General features: G+C 38.0%; 1 protein-coding gene across 4 annotated transcripts in view; it reads left to right on the top strand.

Moving 5' to 3' along the window:
* PTPRN2 (protein tyrosine phosphatase receptor type N2) overlaps positions 1 to 26,575 on the top strand; it is a 1,274,829-nt gene that overhangs the window by 538,113 nt on the left and 710,141 nt on the right. For all 4 annotated transcript variants that reach the window (XM_058297618.2, XM_058297617.2, XM_071215383.1 and 1 more), the window contains one exon: positions 847 to 1,243. In XM_058297618.2, the coding sequence (XP_058153601.1) occupies positions 847 to 1,243 (397 nt within the window). The remainder of the gene's footprint in view (positions 1 to 846; positions 1,244 to 26,575) is intronic.

Here is a 26,575-nt window from a genome sequence, read left to right as displayed (position 1 = left end):
ACATCAGTGCAGGCAAAGAATTTGGATAGACATTTCTCTAAAAAATATATACAAATGGCCAATAAACAGATGGAAAGATACTTAAAAATCATAATACATTAGGGAAATGCAAATCAAAACCACAGCACAATAGCAATTCATATCCACTAGCATGGCTATAGTAAAAAAAAAGATGGAGAAATTAAAACCATCACATGTTGCTGGTAGAAATGTAAAATGGTGCAGCCATGTTGGACAACAGTTTGGAAGTTCCTCAAAAACAAAATAAAGTTACTGTATGACCCTGAAATTCTACTCCTAGATTAATTAAAAACCCAAGTGAATTGAAAACATATGTGCACACAAAAACTTGAACATGAATGTTTATAGAGTATTATTCATAATAGCTCCAAAGTGGAAACCATCCAAGTGTCTGTCATGTGATGAACGAATAAATGAATATATCAATAAAATGGAAATATTTTGGCTTTACAAAGGGATGAAGTACTGATAACTAACGCATGAGTGAAATTTGAAAATGGTTACCTTCCTGAAAAAGCCAGACGCAAAAAGCCACATATTGTAAGATTCCATTTAGACAAAATGTTCATAATAGGCAACTCCAAATTTTATGGTATGTGAATTAAATCTTAAAGCTGTTATTAAAAACACACAATGCACATAACATTCAGGACAGATGGAACTTGGTCCATCAATAGAATGTAAATTATAGTGCCTGTTTTTGGTTTCAGAGATGCCTGGTGCTGTATAGGACCTTGAAAATTGAGAGCAAACACCATTTTTAAGGCAGCTTGGTTGACCATGGAGATTCCACGTGTCTTGCTTTTGTTTTTCTGTTCCCTCCAGAGTGATGAGCCCTTCCCCGAGAGCATCCTGACCTACGTGACTCAAAAATCCAAGGGAAGTAGTTCTGCTCTGACCTACCCGCCCATGTCCCCGGCAAATTACCCCGACGATCTTCCTCTGCGGACCCTCAGCCAGCTCCAGCCTGACGAGCTCAGCCCTAAGGTGGACGGCGGTCTGGACAGGCAGAACCTGATCGCTGCTCTCAGCGCCTATGCTGCCCAGAAGCCGGCCCCAGCCGACCCAGACGAGGAGACGCCCTCCAAGGAGGGCGCCCCGGGCGCGCTCTACCTCCTGCGGGCGCGTTTGCAAGCCCTGAGGCCTGTTTTGGCGTCGGCAGCCCTCCAGAGATGGCCTTCATCTCCGGCTGATGCCAGAGACCCCCTCGGCACCAGCGATGGTAAATCAGCTTCACTCCCTTCTGCGTTTGTTATTAGTAGTATTTCTGGTACCTGCCCATGCCCTGCCCCCATATTAATTTTCACTCTGGCGGAAACGAGATGTAGTGTGAGAAAGCGAACCTTCAATGTTCTCCCTTTCCTCTCGGTTTTGGGAAAAGACAAGGTGGTAATATTCCTACCAAATGTGCATTCAAACAGTTGGTTTGAAGGGAGAAGGTGAATCTCACTTGAGGGCTTAGGGAAAGCCCAGTGTCTAGTTTCCATTTCTTTTAAATCTCAACTCCCCGCCCTCACTCCCCCTTGCACAATTTCACAACTTCATTGATGAAAATTGATAAAATGAGGTGGGAAACGTGAACACATAGTGTTTTGTAAGATTGGATATGAGTGCTTTGATTTGGTGTGCAGATCATTTTGTCACTTGCCTCACCACTCCTTATGTTCAAACACTTTACCTCACATGTTTAAGGTTATTTGCCTTGTCCCTAAAAGAACCCAATCTGAAATTAAGGACCTTCACGATGTATCTAGTGTATATGTAGACCTTGAACTGACGTCTTAATGCTACGGTTTGCAATATCTTTATGTGGATTATTTCCATGTTATGATCATCCCATGGGAGAAGAGTTATTTACTGATTCTATTCCTCCACAATATATAGAAGACTCATTTATTTTCTAACAGGTTTTTTTAAAGACTGTTAAATTAGAGGGCAGGATATGTGACCATGGCTAATGCTTTCCTCATGTATCTATCTTGGAGAAAAAAGATGTATGAGGAAACAATGTGCATTTGACCAAAAATTATTGGTACACACCAATAGTGGGATGGATATTTGTCTACAGGAGGTTGCAAGCATGGAGTAGCATCTTTCCCTCCAGCATGTTCCCCCATTGGGAGCTGTTTCTCCTCTACGTTAAACCATGCAATCCCATTAAACTCTAGCAAATGGTCTATGTTTGCTTATTTGGCTTTCATGTGGTTGCTGCATTTCTTGATCTTCTCCACCTCAACACTGCCCTTACAACACATTGATAAAATACTACTGAAGCTCAACTTTTACTAGTCAATCAGCGTCTTCTTGTCAGTACTCATTTTCCATAGCCACTGCATAGAGCTGGCCACCCTTTTCTTTTGCTCATGGCATTATGCAATGTCCAGTTGTCTTCTATTTTCCAGTTACTACTTCTCTGCCTCCTAGGCCATCTCCCACAATTTAAAAAGAAAGAACCCATTTATTGGCTACATTGATTTCACTGGAAATAGGAAGAGGTAAATAATATTTCCCCTACCAAATGAGACTTGAACTCTAACCAGTTAGAGAGCCAGGATATGTGCACAATTATGAGCTCTACATCTTTGCTCATACTGATCCTAGGCTTGGATTGTGCTTCCCTTCTTCTCCGTTTACTTGTTTACTTGACACCTCCCCATTCTTCACATTTCTTCACAGTTCTTTAGAAACATTCTCTGAAAGAGCTATTTTCACACACTCCAGTATACTCTTATTATCTGTATAATTTAGATGGCATTTTCCTTATGCTACTTTGTAATATTGGTTGCATTTTTTTATATACAGTCTTCCCAGCTATGCTGTATGCTTTAAAAACTATTATGTAAAATGTCAAACACAAAATAGAATTGGACAATAAACCCTCATCCATACATCACCAGTTTCGACAAATGGCAACTCATGGCCTCTCTTGCTACCTCTGTACAAAACTCCCCCTCCTTCTCCCCTGAATTATTTTAAAACAAATCTCAGTTATCAAATTATATCATCTATAAACATTTCAGTATTGTATTGCTGAAAGATAAAGACTCTTGTGTAAACATCACAATAGCTTTATCATACATGAAAATTATTAATTTTTTAGTACCATCAAATATCTGTGCAGTCACTTTTCAACTTTCTTAATTGTCAATTTTTTTTCAGTTGGTTCTTTGAAGCCAGATCCAAAGACAGTCCATTGAGTTTGATAGATATATCCATTAATCCCCTTTTAATCTACAGGATATTTCTCTGCCCAATTTTTTCTTTCTTTGCAAAAAAATTTTTTAAGAAAGTAGGTCGTTTTTCTCAGAGTTTATCACATTCTGGATTTTGCATATTGTAAAAAATAATGTTATTTCCTGTAAACTAGTGGTTAGACCTGGAGATTGAACTATTTATATTCAGTGTTTAGCAAGACTACTGTTAGCAGCCATAGATCATTTAATATCTCTGGTAGATTTCAACTTTCTTGTTCACAAAGTGCTAGGGACACCTTTCCTGAAGCCTCAACAAGACAAATCCTATCCCACCTCATCCCAAATCCTATGCTTTCATGGAACCCTGTACTTTCCTCTATTACACTTCTTACTGTTCGTAATTGCATATTTTTGTCATCATTTGATAAATGTTTGTCTCTCTTTCTAGACCATAAACTTAATGAAAACAGAAAACCATGCCTTTTTCTTTTCTTTTTTTTTTTTTTACCATTGGTATCCCAGTGGCCTTGCAGGTGCCTGACAAAATATGTGCTGAATGAATGAATGAATGGATAATTTCATATAAATGATCTCATTTGCATTTCATGGTGTTACAGTCAACTTCATTTTCCCAATAAAGAAACTGATGACTAAATGATGGTACTTGGCCAAAAATCCAGATTGCTCAAGAGAAAGTTGGAGCTCCAAAAGAGCCAAATACCTAAAGTGCAGATTTAAACCCAATTATTTTATTATTCTGGTCCTGGAGTCTGATATTTTAAATTTTCATTCAGCTCCAAAATTCTAGCATTTTCTGATTATTTATCATGTGCAAAGTTGTAAGGTAAGTCCTTATGGGGAAGCATAAGAGCATATGAGATTAGCTCCATAGCTAATGGTACAGCTGTGGAGGTCAGATACAGACTGGTGAAAAAAATAAGCTGGCCATTATGAAGTATGAATATGAGAATAAGTGCTATTGGAATTCTAGGAGGAAAAGATCACCTTGGGGCACTATTCAGCTAAGGTAGGATGAATAAAGTCTTCTCTACTTAGAACATTAAATGAAAAAAGAAGAGAAAATATCAACTTTCCTCTAAATTTGCAGTCTAGGAGCTTCACTAGATTACATCTCCAATTTAGTGCACTATTGGGATTTAATTAATTTTGACAATAACAGACATTCAGACCAAGGCCATTTTTCTACTGCGCCCTACAAAACTGATAATTCTGTTAGGTACCACAACCCCAGGGACCACTTCTGAAAACTTAAGATAGATTAAATAGACCAGTGTACCCATGCATACAGAGTCCTGTGTGAAGGTATAATGGGCACCACCAGCACTTCCCAAGAAACCTAGGTTCACCTTGGAAATATTATGGAGGTCAGTGGGCAAATGCAGAGGACCGGTGCACTGTGACTTTTCTTCACTATTTTACTAAATTTCTGGGACTTGGGTTTTCATGGATTTTGCAAGATGGTGAAGCCCTAGATATCTACATGTCCCAACTGCCCAAAGGACCATTTGGCCAAAGCAGGAGGGGAGAATCCTATAAAAGTACTAAAGATAAAAAAATTGTGTGACTCGGAAGAGGGGCATCTCCTCTGCAGCACATTGAATCTAATATGTGACCTTCACAGTTCAATTTGCAGATGGTACTAAAGTAAAACCCATCCGTAGCCCTTTCCCAAATAAATGATAAATTAGGTTTCTTACTTATTACTTATAGCAAATGTTTGTTTAGGAAAACATAATATGAATGGTGCCCTCTTCTTTCATTTATTCCTTATTTATATCTTGTCTCCTTCCAAAAAGTTTTAAAGAAACTTAAAATAAGAAGATCTATATAAAGTAAGATAATTGAAAGGATAAAAGGTAAAGAGAAATGTCATATTAAAGGAATTCAAAAATCACTTAGTTCAACTTCATTTACAAGGTGCAAGTATACTGGGAAGCTCCCAGTTAGAAATATTCCATGTTACGATGTTATTTTGTAATTTTTTGCGTGTAAACATTTCACTTTGGGAATCAGAATTTTTAAAGGATTATTTATTGCACTTTTAAAAATCAGTCATAAGTGTAACAAATGGTTACAATGCAAAGTTAGAATAATATGATTAAGAAGAAAAAAATAACTTACAATGTTAATACTAAGAGGTAATCGCTGTTAATATTTATTGTATATCCTTTCAGGCTTTTGTATGCGTTTGTGAAAACCTCACAATGAACAAGGATGACACATGGGATGTAACCATTGTCTTTTTAAATGTATTCACCAGGGCAAATTCTTTCCCTTACCCTGGATAAAAGCACAAATAAGCCCTTTGGCTTCTCCAGTCATTCTTAAGTAATATTTTAAATGTTATATTCCACTTTTATATATTTAAAATTTTAAAGTGCATTTTTATGTTATGAAATTAAGATATGCTCATTTAAAAATCCAATCAGTGCACAAAGTGAAATAGTTTCCTTCCCCATTGCTGGTCCTCATAGGTCTACTCCCTACCCCAAAGTTAAACTCCATAACAGTTTCAGGTATATCCTTCCAGATTTTCTATATAGTAACCAGGCATTCATATACATGTATATCTGTATCTTTACACATGGGATCATAGTGTTAAAATAATTAGAACTTGCTTTTTAAACTTAGTGTAGCTTGGACATCTCTCCATACCAGTATGTACAGATCTGCCTCATTATTGTTAAAGGCTACATAGTATTCTTGATATCACTATTCCATAATACATTTGATTAGTTTTGGAACACTGATTTTTCATCAAATATATTGTTAATATTTTGCTGAATCATTAAATACACTCCCATAACACTTTTAATGACTATATAATATTCAACTATATTACATACCATAATACCTTTTTAAAAGTTCTATATCATTGGACATACTATTTGTAAAGTATATTTGTGTATGTTTGTGTGTGTCTGCCACAATTAACATCCTTATATATAAGTGTTTTCAGATCACAATCACAGAAACTTGACTTAAGTTTTCTTAGGCACCAGTGGTTACTGGTTTTTAACAAAACTTAAAGTCATTATTTCAAGTCAGGATTCAACTAAAGAATTATGGAAACCACCTTAGGGGACACATAATATACAGTTTTCTAAACGGGTAACTAAAGCACACTGGTTAAAACCCAAACCCAACCAAACAAAAAACAAAACCCATAAGCAACCTGTTGGACCCTCTCTTTCGGCATCTTGATTCTGCATCCTCCAGAGCCTTGACTGGGAATCAGGAGACCTTAATTCAAATGATTACTCTTCCCACTTTTGGCCTAGGTATTTAACCTCCCACATTCTTCCCACCATACCTTATTGTTTCTTCTTTCTTAGAATCTTACTCTATTACTATTAATATGGCCAAGGTAAATTATGTTTTCCCATACCACCACTCAATGTTCTAAAATAGGGTTCTATAGCATTGATATGGAAAGATCGCTGTGGTGGAAGTCAGAACTTGGTTCTGCCACTGGCTCTGAAACTTCCTAATTGTGTGACCCTAACAAAATTATTCACTAACTCACTCATTCACGGAACACTTTCTGAGCCCTGACCATGAGTCAGACAAATCATGTAACCATCTCACATCCAAGATAAGAGTTGTAATGTGTTTCAGGGTCTCTTTCCCCTGTAGCCTTCCATGATTCAGAAACCCTTCATTTTTTTGCCTGAATTTATACACCATGGTGCATGCTTGCTCTTTCGTGTTGGTGTTATGGAATCTAGACTGAAAACTCTTACAGGGCAAGGAGTATATCTCTGCATCACTCAATCATGGGAGGGGTCTTTTCCCCCCATAATGATAATGATAGTTTACAGTATAGAAAAACCTGATTTAAATGGTCCTATCCAGCCCAGAGAAAATCTGCTAACAATTTTGAGGTCATTTGTACTTGAGGAACCTACTGCCTCTTTCCTTTTTGGAGAAAAAACATTCATAAGGCACATAGACCAATGTTATTTTGCACCCCAAATCCAATCATGCCTTTTAGCAATTTTTTTAAAGTTGCCTTTTAGAATCTTCCCTGTGATGAAATTGATGATAAATTCTTTAACCTGGATTCATGTGCCTCACTGGGTTTTACAAGTACCTTCTCAAAGACAAACAAACAAACAAACAAAAACCATGAAGGCATCTTTGTTATCACAGAACCACTAAGTGAAACATAATCCTATTTTCGGTGTTTGTCCATCCTAGGGAGCAAATAAACAACTTTCTGCTTCAGTGGAAGAGAATAGGAAAGAGGACTGTTGTTTAGGGTACTACTCTATGGTCTTAGGAAAATTTCTGTCTTGTTCCACATTCAAATCCTTGCTTCACCCATTCAGCAACCCTTGCAGTGAGTAGCAACCAAATTTGTTGCCCCAAGGTGGGGAGAGAGTAGTACATGAATGTGTGCAACTGGAGATGCTTTCCTTCCCCACAGCTCATGGAGACAGCTTTCCCCAATTTCTAGGCAAGCATAGAATCATTGCTTTCAGAAGTGTTGGAAGGAACCCAGAAAGTCATCTACTTTACCACCTACATAAAAAAATCACTTCTGCAGCATCTTTGACAGATGACCCTTCAGGCTCTGCTTAAATATCTGTGAGCTCATTGTTTCGTGGGAGGTCCTTTCCCTTCTATGCATAGTTTGCTAGAAAGTTCTTTATGTTGAGTTTTGAGTAGAAATTTGCCTCTTAGGACTGAGAGTTGGAAATTTCCTAAAGGAAATTTATTGCACCCACTCACGTTTATATCTCCTCCACACTTTCACTGTTGACTCTAATGAGAAGGCCTTCTGGAAGAACATTGAAAAGTTTGCCCTCTCTGCTACACAATGGCTTTTCACAGATGATGTCATCCATCTTGTCACTTTTTCTATCTTCTCTTTTCCAAGCTGAAAATTTTCTATTAGTGGAGACTACTGACTCTGGTAATTTTTTCTTCTGAAAACACAGGACAGGTCTAAGGAATGAGCTAGGAGGAGGTCAGAAGATGGAATTTTTCTCTTTCCTACAAGCAAGAGTATCATTGAACTTGCTTTACTCACAGAGCAAAACTAGGGACTTGAGGGCCTGGATGTTCTGGGCAGTAATTAGTTTGGTTATAAATAAGTTCCTAACTGCAGATGTGTGTTAAAATTGTACACCTGGTGTGCATTTGTTTAGACATGCAGTTGAAAGCTTCACTTCTATGATAGAATTAGAAACTCTCAACCTTCAGAGGATGTGAGTAGGATCCAAATACTCTGCTGGTTTGTCTCATTTAGTTAATATATACTAATTTCAATTACTATCCTTGGTAACCATCTCTAGAAAGTTTTATATTCTAGTCTGGCATCTGCCACCCAGCATGTGCCCAGGCTGCCTCCCCTAGTCATAAGTTAGTTAACACTTGGAGCATGCAAACTAATTTTAATGAGAATCTAAACTAAACATCCTTTAGAAAGCAATTTGACTGCCAAACCATACCACCAACTGGAGTCACATAATTAAAAAAAAAAAAGCTAATTTGATTTTTCTTCTTATTTGCCTCACTATTGTATGTAATTGAGAGAGAGTTAAGCTGAGCATATACAGAATTCTACGAGTATAAAATACGATGGCCTGACAGAACCATGAATGCTTTATCCAAGACTGAAGTTTTGGCACTTTTCATTTAGCTAATGAGCTAATATATGCTACTTAACTGTGATGCCCTAAGTCCCTAAAATTGAAAGGAGAAAATGTTTTACTTCTCTTGAGTTGTTTTCAGAGACAATCGACAGGATGCAGACATGATCATGTCCATATCTCCTGGATGTAGGCCTGGATGAGGATAGAATAAAATAATACGGTCCTTCTGAATTATCTGAGTCCCTTGCAAATACCTTAGAATTGGACTCCAGCAATTAAATGGATGTATGTCCTGTAAACACAAAGAGTATAATACATTTTTCATATTGATGATGATGGCGGTGGTGGTGGTGGTGATGGGTTGTTTTGGCATGGCTAACCTGTGCACTTTCATATATACATGGTGATAAAGGCACTTACAAGCAAAAGCTGTTCTGTATGAGTCAAATCTTCTTTGCCAAAGCAATTTTGTAGTGAGGCTATCTGTAAGCCTTTGCTTATACTCTAAAGCTTATAACATTTTGTTTGGGAGAACCTATTAAAACATATAATTTCAGTAGGTCAGGCCTACAGCAGTCGTGTATCCGGAGTCATTGCAAGTTGATCTCCTACTCCAAGCCTTACATATTTGATGTCCTGACATTTCGTGTAATTGCCCTGCCAGAGCCCACTTGGAGCACTGAAAGCTACTTAAAATGTCATTATAAGCTGCCTGGAATCTTGGAATTATATGGTGCAGTTGATGGAACAAAAGAATTTTCCACTTTGATCCTTCATGATATTTGATTGTGCTCCCATACCTCAGTCCCTCTTTAATCCATCAGGGCTATTTGGACTTTTTAAAAAGTATTTCCTCATTTCTGCTCATCTTTCAATGACTGGCAGTGAGATTACTCAGTGTGGTCATGAAGTGCATACATGTGTGGTTTACAGTGATTATAAGGGAAGTATTTTCTAAGAAACATTAATTGTTCTTGCCATGAGCTGGTCAGAGACATTAAATCTGTCATTGTGTAAATAAATTTTCCTTTCTTTTTTTAAGTTATTTTCACTAATGATAATCTGAAATTATTCTTTTTTTGGAGGAGAGAAGGTAATTTTAAGAATTATATTTTATTATTCCATTCTGAAGGTGGACAATTCTTATTATAATCATTTCTGAAGTCCCACAGAAAGTCTCTTCTGGTCTCTGATCTTTACCTTAAAGAATGTGAAGTTTTATCTTGTGGCAGTCTAGTCCTGTTCTTCTATCTAATAAGAATAGAATTGAAGGAAGTTGAAGAAAAAGAGACGCATGATAATCAGGAGAGGATTTTTCTGAGTTGTTAAATGTTAGAATAGACTTTTAGAAGAGGGGGCAGGATTTAAGATTAACTTTATTGAGCATGAGGTATTGTGATAGACAGTCTCTATACTTTATTTCATACCATTTTCTTGATAACCCTGTTAAGTGGGATTTATTAACTCCTTTTTGCACAGAGAGAAACTACAGCTTGAGGGAACTAAACAGGTCCCCAAAAGATGGTGTATGGCAGAAATGGAATTTGAACCCAGGTTAGACTGATTCCAGAACATACCATTTTTTTCCACTTTACTACATTGCCTTCTCTAGAAGATTACTACTTTTATTATATAGTTGAGGGTCTTCTAGGATTTTGGGTCTGAATTACCCAGATTTTGACTAGTACGTTATTCTTACCCAGAACTGGCATAAAACAAGTGATTAGAAAGTGGTGTGATTTGAGAGGCTGCTGAAAATTCCTATTCCACCCCCATGCTTTCTTCTCACATCTGAAACTGACCCTTGTATAGCTTCTACAACTTTACATCAAGTCATTCATTTAGATTCCTTTCTTTCTCTCACCTCACCTTGAGTCTATCAGGCAAACCCATTGGATCTACCTTCAAAGCATATTCATAATCTGCTGAGTTCTCACCACCTATTCTGCTTCTATTCTGGCCCAAGCCATCATTGTCTCAAACTGGATTATTGGAAGATTATTGGATTCTTTGGCTTCCCTGCTTCTGACCTTATCTCAACCTTGCAGCTGAAGCGCTCCCTCAAATATTGTAATTCAGATGATGTCATGCTGCACAAAACATACCAAGGGCTTCTCATATAAAATTCAACATCTTTCAGAAATTATCTGTGGTCACCCCCCACCCATTAATTCTCTCACTTCATCTCTTATTAACTCTTCCCCTTGTTACTCCATTCCAGTCAAAACAACCTCTTTTTTTTTGTTCTTCAAACCCAAAATGCTGACCTTGTTTCTGCCCCAGGGCCTTTGAATTTTCTGTGTCCTGTGCCTGCAGAGCATTTCCCCGCAGATATCCACTTGCTTCATTCCTCACCTCCTTCATGTCTCTATTTAAATTTAACTTCCTCAATGAGATTTTTCCCCAAATAACAAATGTAAAATTGCACCATCCCTCCCCAGCACTCCCTATCCTCCATATTCTTATTATTTTTCTTCATTGTGCTTACAACTAACTGACATTCTATATATTTATGTTTTTAGTGGTTTATTTCTATATTTTCCCATATGGATGAATGCTTCGAGACAGTAAGGACTTGCTTCACTGATTTATTTATGGCACTTTGAATTGTAGCTGGCACATAGACAATGCACAATTAATATTTATGCAAGGAAGGGAGGAAGGGAAGGAGGAAGGGATATTGCATCACCTGAAGTCTCCTGTTTAAATGCCAGTACCTCTGGGAAGCACAGATTACTAATTGAGTATTAGTCACTTTAATGAGACTCAGAATGGGTCACCCACCAGGCAAGACAGAGAGGCTGCTTGAAGGGCAGTTTGGGCGAGGAATGGGAGGAGGGAGCATAAGGGAAGAGAATATTTGAATATGCAGGAGACATGTTACAGACCATGGACTCCTAAATAGAAGATGGCATGAGAGAATTGAGAGAGATAAACATTGATGTATTCAGATTGGGGTGTGCCCAGGAAAATTTTGTCCCCTTTATGGTTTCGTCTAAAGCCAATTTGCTGCAAATCAATGTCTGAATAATCACCATGATAATTCATATTCTCTCCCTTACACATTACAGTCCTAGCCACAATAATCCCATTATGTTATGTTCATAAATATGGAATTATAGTAAGGCTGAAGGTAAAACAGATCATAAATGGTGAAATTCTTTTCCGGGAGGCAACAAACCTTGACATCATATAAATATTTACCAATTTCTGGACTCCTTGAGACTGGCAATTAATGTAACTCATCTCTCCCAACTTGGTAGCAAAATGCCATCACAGGTGAGATGAGAAATATTAATTGATCTGCTGTTCTCAGGCAGCAGAATTAGGGAGTGGTGGGATTTCCAGTTTTTTGAGCTCCGTCGGCTGGATGCCTCAGCTCTGCAAGTTGAGCGTGAGTTGACAGAGACCCAGAGCTAATCCTTGATTACCCGAGGCACTCAGGGAATGGGGCATTCTTTTTATTGAAGTTTCTGATAAAGTTAATATTCACCAGGAACATATTGGTAATTCAGAGCTTGTTCAAAATCTCTCATATATTAATTGATCTGTTTTAGTAAGTGTTTCTGGAATGCCATGGTGGGTTCTTATGCAGACTGGCCTGTAGAAAGGAATGGTGCCTGGAGGGGACAAGATGTGCTTCTTTAACAAGACTTCAGTATTCAGTAGAGTAGCTGCATTTCACCTTTCTGTAACATGTCCTCTTACTCTTCAATTATTGCATTTTCTCATTTTTTGTGTCATTGTTGCAATAATGCAGATCATTTAAATTTAATGTGTTTTTAATGAAGCTTGATCAACAGCAAAGAATTGAGTGCTTGGTTTACTTTTTATTCTTATTTTTTCCTACATTTTATTGATTTTCTATTTAAAATATATTCTTAATAGTTCAAATAAAACATTTACTTAATATAACTCAAACCTCAGAAGTTTACAGTAAGATTTTTTACACAAGTGGCAGTTCAGTTTTATCTTTTTAAAAATTGGTAAATCAATTGGGTTGTCTTTATTGGAGATTTAAAAAACATGATTTTTTTTCACGTTTTAGAAACTTTGTATTTTAAAGTTTGTTAAAAAGATATTTTCCATATTTAAGTTTATGCAAATAGGCAGTAATTTATAAACAGATTATGTTGTAAACATTTTGGAAGTTGTTTGGTTAAAATTCAGGAATGACAGCTGCCTTACAGATAATGTAATAAATGACAGGTTGGATAACATATCAGCCCAAATACTTATCTATTTAGGAGGATAGATACATGACTTGAAAAGTGTTATTATTTAATGTTCTTATTGGTAAGTCTGCCTCATAAATTAACTTTACACCATTCATTGACCAAGTCTTTCTGGCCTCTAAAACATTTTGATTTCTGTTTGTGCGTGTGTATGTTAAAGACACCATGGCTCCTTCTCTTGCTCTCATCCCCTAAAAAAACTGCGCCTTTAATTCTCTGTCATTCCTCATAGTAATGCCTGCTCCCAGACTCTGAACACATGGGTGACCAATAAAAGTTGGTAAAATGGATGGAAGGAGCCTGGCAACTGTCTTTAATGCCTGAGTTTCAAAAAAAAATTGTGAATGTAAGTTAGTACTTTGAAAAGTATTACAATGCATAATCTTAAATTGAATGTAGAGCAATTTGGGAGGCAGTAATGTATTAGTCAGCTAAAGGGGTGCTGATGCAAAGTATCAGAAATCTGTTGGCTTTATGAAGGGTATTTATTTGGGGTGGAAGCTTACAGTTATGCCATAAAGCGTTTTTACTTCCTTCACTAAAGTCTGTTGCCACATGTTGGAGCAAGATGGCTGCTGATGTCTGCAAGGGTTCAGCCTTCCTCTTCCTCTTAAGGCTCTGTGGTCCAGCTTGTTCCAATCTTAGCTGTAGACTGGGGTAAGCCTCATCTCTCTCCTGGGGCTCATTTCTTTCCAGGCTCAGCTGCATAGTTCTCGCCCCAAGGTCAGCTGTAGACCATCAGGCTCATCTCTCTTCCCCGGGCTGTGTTTGTGGCGCACTCTCTCTTCCTGTATATCTGCTTCTGGGTTCTCCTTCTCTGTGTATTTACTCCCCTGTCTTTAACTGAGCATACATTTACATAGCCCACAGCTATAGGCTAGCCATAGGCAAGGACTCAAACCTAGTTGCCCTAATGATGTGGTCAAATAAAAACCCTAATCTTGATTTAATAACATAAAAGTGAAACTCGAGTCTAATACAGTCTAATATGCCAAGAGGAACAAACCAGTTTACAAACACAATTAGTATTTCTTTTTGGAATTCATCAGTATTATCAAACTGCCACAAGTAGCCTACTTGCATGGCTAAGCATTCAAAGAAACTATATGTGTGCTCTTTGCTTGATGATTACAATGAGTTGGAGCCAGAGCTTATCATAGGTATTTGTATTTAGAATAGATTGAAAGGGATGAAAGACAAAGGGATTCATCATTGCCTCATTATCATCATAATAGTTATAATTTATTAAGCACTTAATATATGCTCAACACTGAATAAGTGATTCACATTCATGCCTCACTTGTCCCCATTTGACAGATAAGGAAACTGAGGCATGATAAAATTAAGGAACTTGCCAAGTGCACACTTTATAAGTACTAGAACTAACACTGCAGCTCGTGACTCATGTTATAATAACTCAAAATCTGTGCTTATAGCGCCATCCATTCTCTGCATTATGGAATAATATTTGGGATATAACATAGTCCTCTTCCTTTTAAATTGCAGTCATGAACTTCCCACTGGAAAGTAGTCAACTTCTTGTGAATCCCTGCTCTGCAACCCTGAGGACATAGCATGATAAGGATTGACATTTTGACTGATGAGAACTTTATACATGTACCTTGGGAACCAAAGTGTTAGACCAAAAGAAAGGAGGAAAAAAACCCTGCAGATTCTATAATTATTTGGCCCGAGAAAGCAAGCAAGTAGCCACTGCCCACAGCAATGAGATTCACAGCTCACCACTGGTTGCTCTTGTGCTAATAGCAAAATGACTCTTCAAGCAAAGAAAAGACATCTCTTCTGGCACTGTAATCCTTGTTTTGCCTCAGGGAATTGAAGTGCTTTTTGTTCACTTTATCTTGGGTTTCTCCGTACCTGTCCAATCACAGAGCCCACCCTCTGTCAATTTCTAAACATCGATGTCTGCCAATTATTAAAACTCCTCCATTTTCCTCAGCCTCTCTTTCTCTTACATCCATTCAAACAGTCATATGGTTGAGATTGCTGGTTATTATGACACAATTTATATTAGAATTATTTTTCATTCTCACTGTGATGAAAGAGAAGAGTTGTTGTGCCTATAATATTCTGTAATGGACTTGGTACACATGGGTTACTATGGACTTTTTCTAACTGAATATACTTTTTAAGAGTAGGTGCTCAGCTTTCATGCTGGTTTCAGGAAGTAGGTGAGCATGGTTTTGGAAAGAGCAGGATACATAAATATACCTCTTTACTTGTGTTGTACATTACCTGTAAGTAAAAATGGCATCAATTTACTATTACCTCTTTCCCTTTAAATAACACAAGAAAGTCCAGTAGAAGCTCAGAACATATCCTTAGAGATAAAGACAGTGAATTCTATATTATTTTGATCATGTAAAATGAAGTGCTATGGGGAATGTTTTCCAGTCTCTTCTTTATCTTCTTTCTTTTGACCTTGTCATTCATCCTTCTACCAATAATGTAGACATTCTGAATTGAACACCCCCACACACACACACCCCTCAGAAGGCTCAATTAAAAGTAAAAGTGTCTCTCGAAAGTGTCTGTTGATTAGTATGATAAAACATGATTCATCTTCACTGGAAATCCTAAACATGAAGATACAGTTTATCTTCTGTGTTAAGGATCCTGAAGAATTTTCACTCCTTCACCTTGCACCAAAATATTACAATAACCACTAAAGGACACAATGCCTTGCAGAAGAATGTTTAAGGCAATTTTATTCCACATTTGCCCTATAAAAGGGCCACTTTAATTTTTCTAGAAATATGAGTAGTCTCCACAAATAACTTTCCCTTCATTCAAATGGTGCCACCCGGTTTTTGCAGCTCACAGGTGAGGTCTGTGCCTGGCCAAAACTGCAGCTAGTAGGTTGGACTCAAACCACTCTGCTGCCAGGTAGCTCTGGGAGGTAAATCAGCAGTGATGGGCAGTGGCTGTGAGTTCTTGTGGGGTCTGCTATTCCTGGGCTAGGGTTTGAAGAATTTCTTTTTCTCTTCTTTCTTTTTTTGGCAGGACAAAAGGGTTCTGTTGGCTTTGAGAGTTGATTGTCCTATAACACTGGATAGCATCAGAGCAGGTTCCTACTGTTATTTATGAAAATAACTGAAATAGACCGACTTTGCCCAAGCGGCGCTCCCTAGGTCAGAGAGAGCAAGTGCTGCAGGAGAAAGCAAGCTGTTCGATTGTGGCATCGTTCCTGTGGCCTTTGGGCCCCAGCTCCCTAACCAAATTAAATATGTGAACAACAGAAGCTGCCCTTGAATTGGTAAATGTTCTAGAGAAAGTATTTGTTGTTTTCTTGGGAACTTGCCTTTATTGCCCACTTTTACTTGTCTCCTTCCCTTACGTGGGTCAAATTCAATATAAGGATCGGGTACCCTACGTAGGGTGCGAGCCACTCGGGTGGTGTCTCTGAGGAGACAGAGCTCAGTGCCCAGGCTGGACGTGTGTGAGGGCACGCTCCTCGCCGCTCATGTGCAGAAGGTGAGGGCGTTTTCAGGAACAGCAGTGCCCAATGTGAAGTGACTCTTCTTCAGGCTTCATTGTAGCTGGAAAGCTGGGTCCGCTGCATTGTGACTTTACGGGGTATATTATCTGGTCTCTCTCAGCTGTTGCAGCAATAGATGCTTGAAGGTTTAGCTTGTTGGACTGTGCTGGGGTGAGCCTGATGGATCAGGAGACGTGTTAGAACTCTTTCTAGAGCCTGTGGCCATTTACATACCCTGGTTTGGCTCTTTCTCCCTCATCCCTACCCCTTCCTTATTTCCATTTTGTTAGAGATGGAGTGAGTTCTTTTTACAGGCATTGAGCCTGTAGAAGTGGACTAGTGAGATAAGACTTTACTGAGATAATAAGCATACCAGAAAAGATTTATTTTTTGGTGGTAGTAGAATGAAGTGAAATGAAAATGAAAAGGTTATACTTTTGCTTGTTGTTCAGTGACTCAGTTACAGGGTTTGAGATAGTTCTTTCTGATTTTGAAAGCAACAATGAACAATACATTTTTCAAAATAGCAACAGAACTATGACATGCAAGCATCTTTAATTCCCGAGCACATCTTTTATCTTTTCTATAAAACAACATGTACCTTATGTCAGCTAGAGAGAGCAGGAATACTGATATTGTTTATATGGGATTGTTCAAACCTTCAGCCTTTTGTCACTTTTAGAAAGGAACAACTGCTCTGCATCAGGCATGCTTTTCTGTATTTTAGTCATGTTTTTATTTATAAGAGAGTAAAAAATATATTTTTCTAAGTTAGCTCCTAGAAGTTATTTTTTAAGGCATGCATTCAGTCAGTAAACATTTAGCAAGGCTGCTGTGTGTCAACCTCTGTTGTAGGTTCTGGGGATGCAGAGATGAAAGACAGGCCGTTCTCTCAAGGGAATCACAGTCTAGTGAAGGAGACAAAGAAGGGAGCAGTTACAATACAGTCATCTCTACATTTCCCTTATATAGGAAGCTAAAGCCTGTGTGGCAAAGAATAAAGTATCAGTAGTCTTAAGACAGATATTTCAGGGGCTTTCAATATTGGCTACTGCAAAAGACTCAGCTATTCCCTGGACAAGTATATATCAATGCTGGCAATAGCTCCACAGGTATCATCCAGATTAACTACGTTATGTCACACATTCATTGTACACAATTATTTTAAAGGACATCAATAGTACACTAAACTCCATATAATGCTATATTTTAAAAACAACTATAATATAAAATCTAAGCATTTTAAATTCAGAAGGGGGAAGTGAAATATGACTCAACAGATAGACCATCCACCTACCATATAGGGGGTCCAAGTGTTCGATGCCCAGGGCCTCCTGGCTCATGTGGTGAGCTGGCCCATGTGCAGTGCTGCTACATGCAAGGAGTGCCGGCCCATGCAGGGATGCCCCCACTTAAGTGTGCCCCCCGTGCAAGGAGTGGCCCCCATGCAAAGGAGAGCTACCCCACACAAAATCGCAGCCTGTCCAGGAGTGTTGCCACACACACAAAGAGCTGGCACAGCAAGATGATGCAACAAAAAGAGACACAGATCCCAAGTGCTGCCAGATGAGAATACAAGTGAACACAGAAGAACACACAGTGAATGGACACAGAAAGCAAACAACCGGGGGAGTGGTGGGGGGGTGGGGAAGGGGAGAGGAATAAATAAATAAATCTTAAAAAAAAAAATTCAGGAGGGATCTTAATTATCCAGAAGTCTAAAGTAAAGACAGAATTTTTGCAGAGACACTTTCTTTGCAAGAGAGAAGGGATAGGGAAAAGTTAGGGTTTGGCCCAAAATGTTCAGAAATGGAAACAAAATGCTTCTAAATGTCCCTGTGGGAAACGGACTTGGCCCAGTGGTTAGGGCGTCCATCTACCACATGGGAGGTCTGCAGTTCAAACCCCGGGCCTCCTTGACCCATGTGGAGTTGGCCTATGAGCAGTGCTGATGCACACAAGGAGTGCCATGCCATGCAGGGGTGTCCCCCCGTAGGGGAGCCCCACATGCGCGGGGTGTGCCCCGTAAGGAGAGCTGCCCAGCACGGAAGAAAGTGCAGCCTGCCCAAGAATGGCGCTGCACACACGGAGAGCTGACACAACAAGATGATGCAACAAAAAGAAACAGATTCCCATGCCGCTGACAACAACAGAAGCAGACAAAGAAGACAAAGCAAATAGAGAACAGACAACCGGGACAAGGCGGGGGGAAGGAGAGAGAAATAAATAAATAAACAAATCTTTTAAATAAATAAATAAATAAATGTCTCTGTGTAACAATATAGCATAATTCCTCGGAAAGAATTAGCTTCAGTTAATAGGGAAAAGTGACTGTATTTTCCCCCCACATAAAGAACTTAAAATAGGCTCTAACTGCTTATCTTTAAAAAAATCAGTAAGGTCGCAATAACCCAAAGCACTCTTTCTCCTGCCATGCCTTATACTATGACTAAAACCCTATTGACCAAGTAAGGTTGTCCTGCTCTTTCAGAGCTATTTCAGAGATGTGGCCCTCACTATGCAGAGACGAGCACAGTGGCAGAATGAACTGGGGATGTTACATGGTACAGGTTTTTTACCCTAGGTTTTGTGGTAAAATTGGTAAAGGTGTTTCTGAAGATTCTTGTTACTTGTGGTCACTGTTCCCCTGATTATTCTTGGCATATCAGCATGAGATAAACATTGAAGTTTTTCTAGAGATCATGTTCTTTTCATGAGTTGTATATTAAGTATGAAGAACTTATCTGCTTGTACCTGATACTGCTGTAGTTTTTAGTGTTTAGAGCTTTCTTTCACCTACTAGTGGGGAAGATAGGGAGTAAAGCTATTAGGAGTTAAGTGTGTAACTCTAGTTTAGCTCAAAAAGAAGAAACCAATAAAAAATGAAAACCCTTGGTTTCCTAATGTAAGAAGCAGAAAATAATTCCCATCCCAGCTACTTGAGAGGATTGCTGTGAAACCCAAGTAAGGTCCATGGAAATATTTTGTAAATTGTTACATCATCATGCCAATATTCTCATGGAAGATAGAGACATTTTGATGATGATTATCTTACATAAACCTCTATTTACAATCAAGAGATTTCAATATTAAGTACTCAAGAAAAGAAAGTCAAGTTTCCCTCAAAGTTCAGAGATGGGACCCCAACAAACTTATCTAGAATATGTTAATTATTATTATCAGGGTGAAATTTATATATAGTGAGAAGCACAGATGTTAAATGAACAAGTTGATGAATTTTGGTTTAGTTTGCTAAAGCTGCCAAAATGCAGATACCATGAAAGGAGTTTGCTTTTAACAATGGGAATTTATTAACTTTTAAGTTTACCATTTTGAGTCTGAGAAAAACGCCCAAATCAAGGCATCATGAGATACTGCTTTCTCCTTGAAAACTGGCTGCCAGTGATCCTGAACTCCTCCCTCACATGGCAAGACATATGGTGGCATTTGCTGATCCCTCCCTCCTCTTCTGGGTTTCATTGCTTTCAGCTTCTTGCCTTTGTGGCTTTCTTTTTTTTTCTCTTCATATTCGTTCCATTTATAAAAGACTCTGGTGAGAAGATTAAGCTCTACCCTGGCTGTGCCTTAATCAAAGTAACCTCATAGAAAGGTCCTATTTATAATAGGTTCACACCCACAGGAATGTATTAGCTTTAAGAACGTTTCTGTAGTCCAAACAGCTTCAAACCATCACATGTTTTAACATATGTGACTGGTACCTCAATAATATATAGAACATTTCCATCTTCCTGGAAGATTTTCTCTTCCCATTTTCCCTCAACCCCCCATAATATTCACTGCTCTGTTTCTGTCACCATAGATAGGTTTTATATGTTCTTGAACTTTACTTCATATTAGTAGAATCATGTATTTTTAGTAACCGACTTTTTCACTCAATATTACCTTTTTTAGGGTGATCCATATTTTTGCATGCATGAGTAGTTCATTCCTTTACATTGTGTGGATTTACCATAATTTGTTTATCCATTCCCAAATTGATGGATATTTGGACTTTTTAGAGTATATTGTTTGTTTGGTTGTTATGGATAATGTTGCTATATACATTCTTGTACAAATATTTTCTGGCCATATGTTGTCATTTCTTTTGGGTAAATACCTAAGAGAAACATTGCTAGGTGGTATTGTAGGTGTAGATTTACCATTATAAGTAATTACTAAGCTTTTGTTCAAAAAGTTGTAAAACTGTACTTCCAGAACAATAATCAAGTAATGTTCCTGTTGCTTCATCTCCTCTCCAAAATTTATCATTCTTTTTTAAATTTAGTCATTCTAGTGGATATAAAATGCATTTCTTATGATTTTATTTTTCATTATTTCAAATTATATTGGGGGGAAGTGGACTTGGCCCAGTGGATAGGGTGTCTGTCTACCACATGGGAGGTCCGCGGTTCAAACTCCGGGCCTCCTTGACCCGTGTGGAGCTGGCCCAGGAGCAGTGCTGATGAGCACAAGTAGTGCCCTGCCACACAAGGGTGTCTCCGTATAGGGGAGCCCCACATGCAAGGAGTGCACCCTGTAATGAGAGCCGCCCAGCACGAAAGAAAATGCAGCCTGCCCAGGAATGGCGCTGCACGCACAGAGAGTAGACACACAAGATGACGCAACAAAAAGAAACACAGATTCCTGTGCTGCTGACAACAACAGAAGTGGACAAAGAAGAACATGCAGCAAATGGACACAGAGAGCAGACAATGTGGGGGGGGGGAGTTGGGGGGAGGGAGAAATAAATAAAAAATAAATCTTAAAAAAAAATGATATTGGGCATCTTTTCATGTGCTTTTTGCCCATTTATGTATTTTCTTCTGTGAAGTTTCTGTTCTACTCTTTAGCCTATTTTCATTGGAATGCTTGGTTATTATTATTGTAGGAGTTTTTGTATATTGTGCATAAAAGTCTTTTTTTTTTTAGATTTATTTATTTATTTCTCTCCCCTTCCCCCCACCCCCCTGCTCTGGTTGTCTGTTGTCTGTGTCTATTTGCTGTGTCTTCTTTGTCCGCTTCTGTTGTTGTCAGCAGAACTGGAAACTGTGTCTCTTTTTGTTGTGTCATCTTGTTGTGTTAGCTCTCTGTGCATGCAGCATCATTCCTGGGCAGGCTGAATTTTCTTTTGCACTGGGCAGCTCTCCTTACGGGGCGCACTCCTTGCACGTGGGGCTCCCCTACTCGGGGGACCCCCCTGCGTGGCAGGACACTCCCTGCGCGCATCAGCACTGCGCCTGGGCCAGCTCCACACGGGTCAAGGAGGCCCGGGGTTTGAACCGCAGACCTCCCATGTGGTAGACGGATGCCCTAACCGCTGGGCCATGTCCGCTTCCCTGCATAAAAGTCTTTTAGCAGATTATTTTCTTTTATATTAGTGGCTTGTGTGATCCCTCTAAGAACTCTTTGGTTATCTCAGCATAGGAAAGACATTATCCTAAATTTCTTTTTGGAGGCTTCATAGTTTCAGTCATTATATATATTCATGACCTACCTCAAATTAATTTTTATATATTGTATAAGGTAGAGGTTTGAGGATCATTCCTTTCAGTATGTTTTTTAATTTATTCTATTACCTTGTTTTGTTTGAAAAGACTTTATCTTTCTAAATGATTTGCCTTGATGCCTTTGTTGAAAATAAATTGACTGTATTTTGGTCTGTTTCTGGACTCTGTGTTTTCTTCCATTAAACTGTTTCTCTAGTCTTATGCACATACTTCTTGTCTTGATCACTATAGCTTTATAATAAGCCTTAAAATCAGTTAGCTTAAGTCCTCCAATTTTGTTCTTTTTAAAGATAGTTATTGATATTATAAGTAATTTTCATTTCCATCTGTATCTTGGAATGAACATTTCAAAATTAGAACAAAAAGACCTGTAAGGATTTGGCTGATATTTTTTAAATTTATAGATCAGTTTGGAGAGAACTGTCATCTTAATAATATTGAATTTTCTAAATAATATATGTTTCCATTTATTTAACTTTTATTTAATTTCCATCAATGTATTGTATTTTTTAATATAGAGGTGTTATATGACCTTTGTTAAATTTAGTCTCAAAGATTTTTGTTCATTTGTTTTTTATGCTATTGTAAATGATAATTTTTAAATCTCTACCAGTTGTTCACTGTTAATATAAAGAAATACAGGGAGTGGACTTGGCCCAGTGGTTAGGGCGTCCGTCTACCACATGGGAGGTCCGCGGTTCAAGCCCTGGGCCTCTTTGACCCGTGTGGAGCTGGCCCATGTGCAGTGCTGATGTGCGCAGGGAATGCGGTGCCCGCAGGGGTGTTCCCCGTGTAGGGGAGCCCCACGTGCAAGGAGTACGCCCCATAAGGAGAGCCGCCCAGCGTGAGGGAAAGTGCAGCCTGCCCAGGAATGGCGCTGCACACACAGAGAGATGACACAACAGGATGACGCTTCAAAAAGAAAGACGGATTCTCGTGCCGCTGACAACAACAGGAGCGAACAAAGAAGAGGACGCAGCGAATGAACACAGAGAACAGACAATCGGGCCGGGGTGGGGGAGAAGGGGAGAGAAATAAATAAATAAATCTTTAAAAAAAAATACGATTTGTTTTATATATTAACTTGGGATCCTACAAACCTACTAAATGCACTTATTAGTTCTAATAGTGTTTTGTAGAATCTTTAAGATTCCTACATACACAATCATGTCATCTGTGAATAAAAAAGTTTACTTCTCTTTTAAAATCTTTAAATTTTTATTTCTTTTTCTTGCCTTATTTCACTAGTTAAGACCCCTAGTACAATGCTAAATAAAAATAGTGAAAGTGAATATCTTGCCTTATTCCTAAATTCAGGGAAAAAACATTAAAATTTCACTAGTTTTTTGTTTTTTGTTTTCTGTTTTTTTTTGTAGGTCGACTAAAGTATGTTCTGGTTATTCACTGGTTTTTATACTTAAATTTTATCATATTGGAGAAACTATTTTCTATTCCTAAATTGCTAATATTCTTATCATTAATAACTTTTGAATTTTGTCAAATGTTTATTTGTATCTATTGATAATCACATGATTTTTCACAATTAATGTTGTAAATTGCACAGATCAATTTTCAAATGTTAAACCTAACTTGTATTCTTGTTTCCTAGGCTAATGTTGTATTATTATCCCTTTTAAATATTGTTGGATGCAAATAGCTTGTGTACACACACACACACACATACACAAGCATACACAAAATATTTTTGTTTCTATCCTTCTTGGTGAATATTGGTCTATAATTTTCTTTTCTAATAATATCTTTAGCCGGTTTCGATATTAGGATTATGCTTGTTTCCATCCTCTATTTTTTAAATGAGCTTTAGAATATGAGTATTTTTCTTTTTTAGTCACTTTTTAATCCTCTTGAGAAATCTGTGTTTTAATTTAAGCATTTAGCCATTTTATAATTAATATAAGCATATAATTATATGCTTGCTTATCTGTACACCAATTTAATATTTGTTGTTTTTTGTGTGTGTGCTGTTTATTTTCCTGTTTTCTTTTTTTTTTTTAAAGATTTATTTTTATTTATTTAATTCCCCTCCCCTCCCCCGGTTGTCTGTTTTTTGTGTCTTTTTGCTGTGTCTTGTTTCTTTGTCCGCTTCTGTTGTCGTCAGCGGCACGGGAAGTGTGGGCGGCGCCATTCCTCGGCAGGCTGCTCCCTCCTTCGCGCTGGGCGGCTCTCTTTATGGGTGCACTCCTTGCGCGTGGGGCTCCCCTACGCGGGGGACACCCCTGCGTGGCACGGCACTCCTTGCGCGCATCAGCACTGCACATGGGCCAGCTCCACACGGGTCAAGGAGGCCCAGGGTTTGAATCGCGGGCCTCCCATGTGGTAGACGGGCGCCCTAACCACTGGGCCAAAGTCCGTTTCCCACCTGTTTTCTTTTTGATTATATATTTTTGGTATTCCAAATTGATTTTTTAATTGTAATAATAATCTTGTATTATACTTTCAGTGGTTGCTCTAGGGATTGTGATGTGCGTCCTTAACTTATTACAGTCTACCTACAATTAATATCGTGCCTCTTCATGTTACCCTCTTTCCTCTTAGTGTTGTCATATAATTTACATCTACATATGTTTCATTAATCCTGAAATAAAATGTTATTCATTTTCCTTCTCTAACAACCAGTTGTCTTTTAAAGAAATTAAGAGGAGGAAAAAAAAAAGATAGTCTCTTAAAATTTGCCCACATATTTACTATTTTGGCTGCTGTTGTTTCTTTAGCACTTTCTACAGATCAGTTTTCATCTGGTGTTATCTTCACTGTAGGTCTCCTGGCAACAAAATTTGTCTTAGCTTTTTTTTTTTCTTTTATAATATGAAAATGTCTCTCACCCTTGTGTTTGAAGGATATTTTCACTAGACGTAGTCTTCTTGATTGTAAGTCTTTTTCTCTCTCTTTTAGCACTTCAAATACATCATTCTCTTGTGTTATGGCTTCCATTACTTATTTATTTTGACAAGCCAGCCATTATTCATATCATTTTTTTTCCTATATGTAACATGCCTTTTACATCTGGCTGCTTTTAATGTATCTTCTTTACCTTTGGTTTTCAGCAGTTTGATTATGAAATGGCTATGTGTGGTTCTCTTTGTATTTACTCTTTTTGTGTTTTACTGAGCATCTTGAATCTCTAAGTTAATGTTCTTTGCCAAATTTGGGAAATTTGTGTATTTTTAATGGTATTTTTTATCTCATTCTCTCTCTCCTTTCCCTCTTGGACTTCAATTAAAGTATATCATGCTTAATGTTTTCTCACAGGTCACTGAGGTTTTGTTTAATATGTTTTAATCTTTTTCACTCTGTTCTTCAGATAATTCATTTCTATTAATCCCTCTTCAAATTCACTAACCCTTTCTTCTCTATTATCCACTCTGATGTTTAGTCCATCTAGGGAATTTTTTACTTTAAATATTTTACTTTTCATTTCTAGAATATACAGTTGCTTCTTTTAAAATTTCCACTTCTGTGTTCAGAGTCACCCATTATGTCCATGTTTATAATAGCTACTTTAATATCCTTATCTCCTAATTCCAAAATTGCTCATTTTTTTCTACCTTTTCATGTGTTTATTACTTCTTTATTGTATGCTGGCCATTGTATATAGTATTTTATAGGGAATCTACATTAAGCTATCTTCATTAAAGTGCTTAATTTTTTTTTTTAACAGACCATTAAGTTACTGGAGAATTTTTTTCCCTACTAGGCCATTTTGTAATTTTCTAGAGTTTATCTATTCCGGTGATCCTTTCTCTTAAGAAGTGGCCTTTTGAGTTTTCATCTAAATGCCAGAGGTGTTCAACAAGGTTTCTCTACTGTGGCTGAGCCAGAATTCTAATGTTTCCCACACTGTGTACCCTCTGGTATCTCTGTCCATCTCTCAGCCCAGCAACAGTAACTCTTTGCTAAGCCTTAAGTATTCTCACCCTGCAAATGGGCAGTTGTTTCTTAGCCAAGGATCCATAGTGAACCTACATGCAGAATTACAGGGCAATTCTCTGCAAAGCTCCCTCTTCGTAGTACTCTGCCTCATGTGTTTTCATTTTCTGAATGATCACAGTCTGCTCTGCTTGTTTTTCGATGTCCAGTTTTATAGTTGTATGTCATAAGAGGTAAGTCTGTTACTGATTACTTCATTAAGGTCAGAAGCAAAATCAAATAGATTATGTTCTTAAATTCATTGAAGAATCTATATGGACTACAAAGAAAAGATAGACTGATATCTCAAGTAATCAGAAGGTATGGGGACTCCCTTTTCTCCACCATTCTCCCGTCTCTCTCACTGTTGTCCTCCAAAAGCCCTTCTAGATACCCAGCCCTCAAGACATCTCACTCATCATCTTCTCTGGTGCTTTTCAACACCCCCACCCCAAATGCTTAGGAGAAATGTTTAAGATAATGTACCTCGAGAGACAGAATCCCAACCTTCCTTAGGATAATATTTCTTTTGTATTTTTTCTGATTATAAAAGTAATACAACTTCACTGTA

Source organism: Dasypus novemcinctus, chromosome 5, assembly GCF_030445035.2.
Source record: "Dasypus novemcinctus isolate mDasNov1 chromosome 5, mDasNov1.1.hap2, whole genome shotgun sequence".
NCBI lineage: Eukaryota > Metazoa > Chordata > Mammalia > Cingulata > Dasypodidae > Dasypus > Dasypus novemcinctus.
This window is presented reverse-complemented; position numbering and strand designations above follow the sequence as displayed.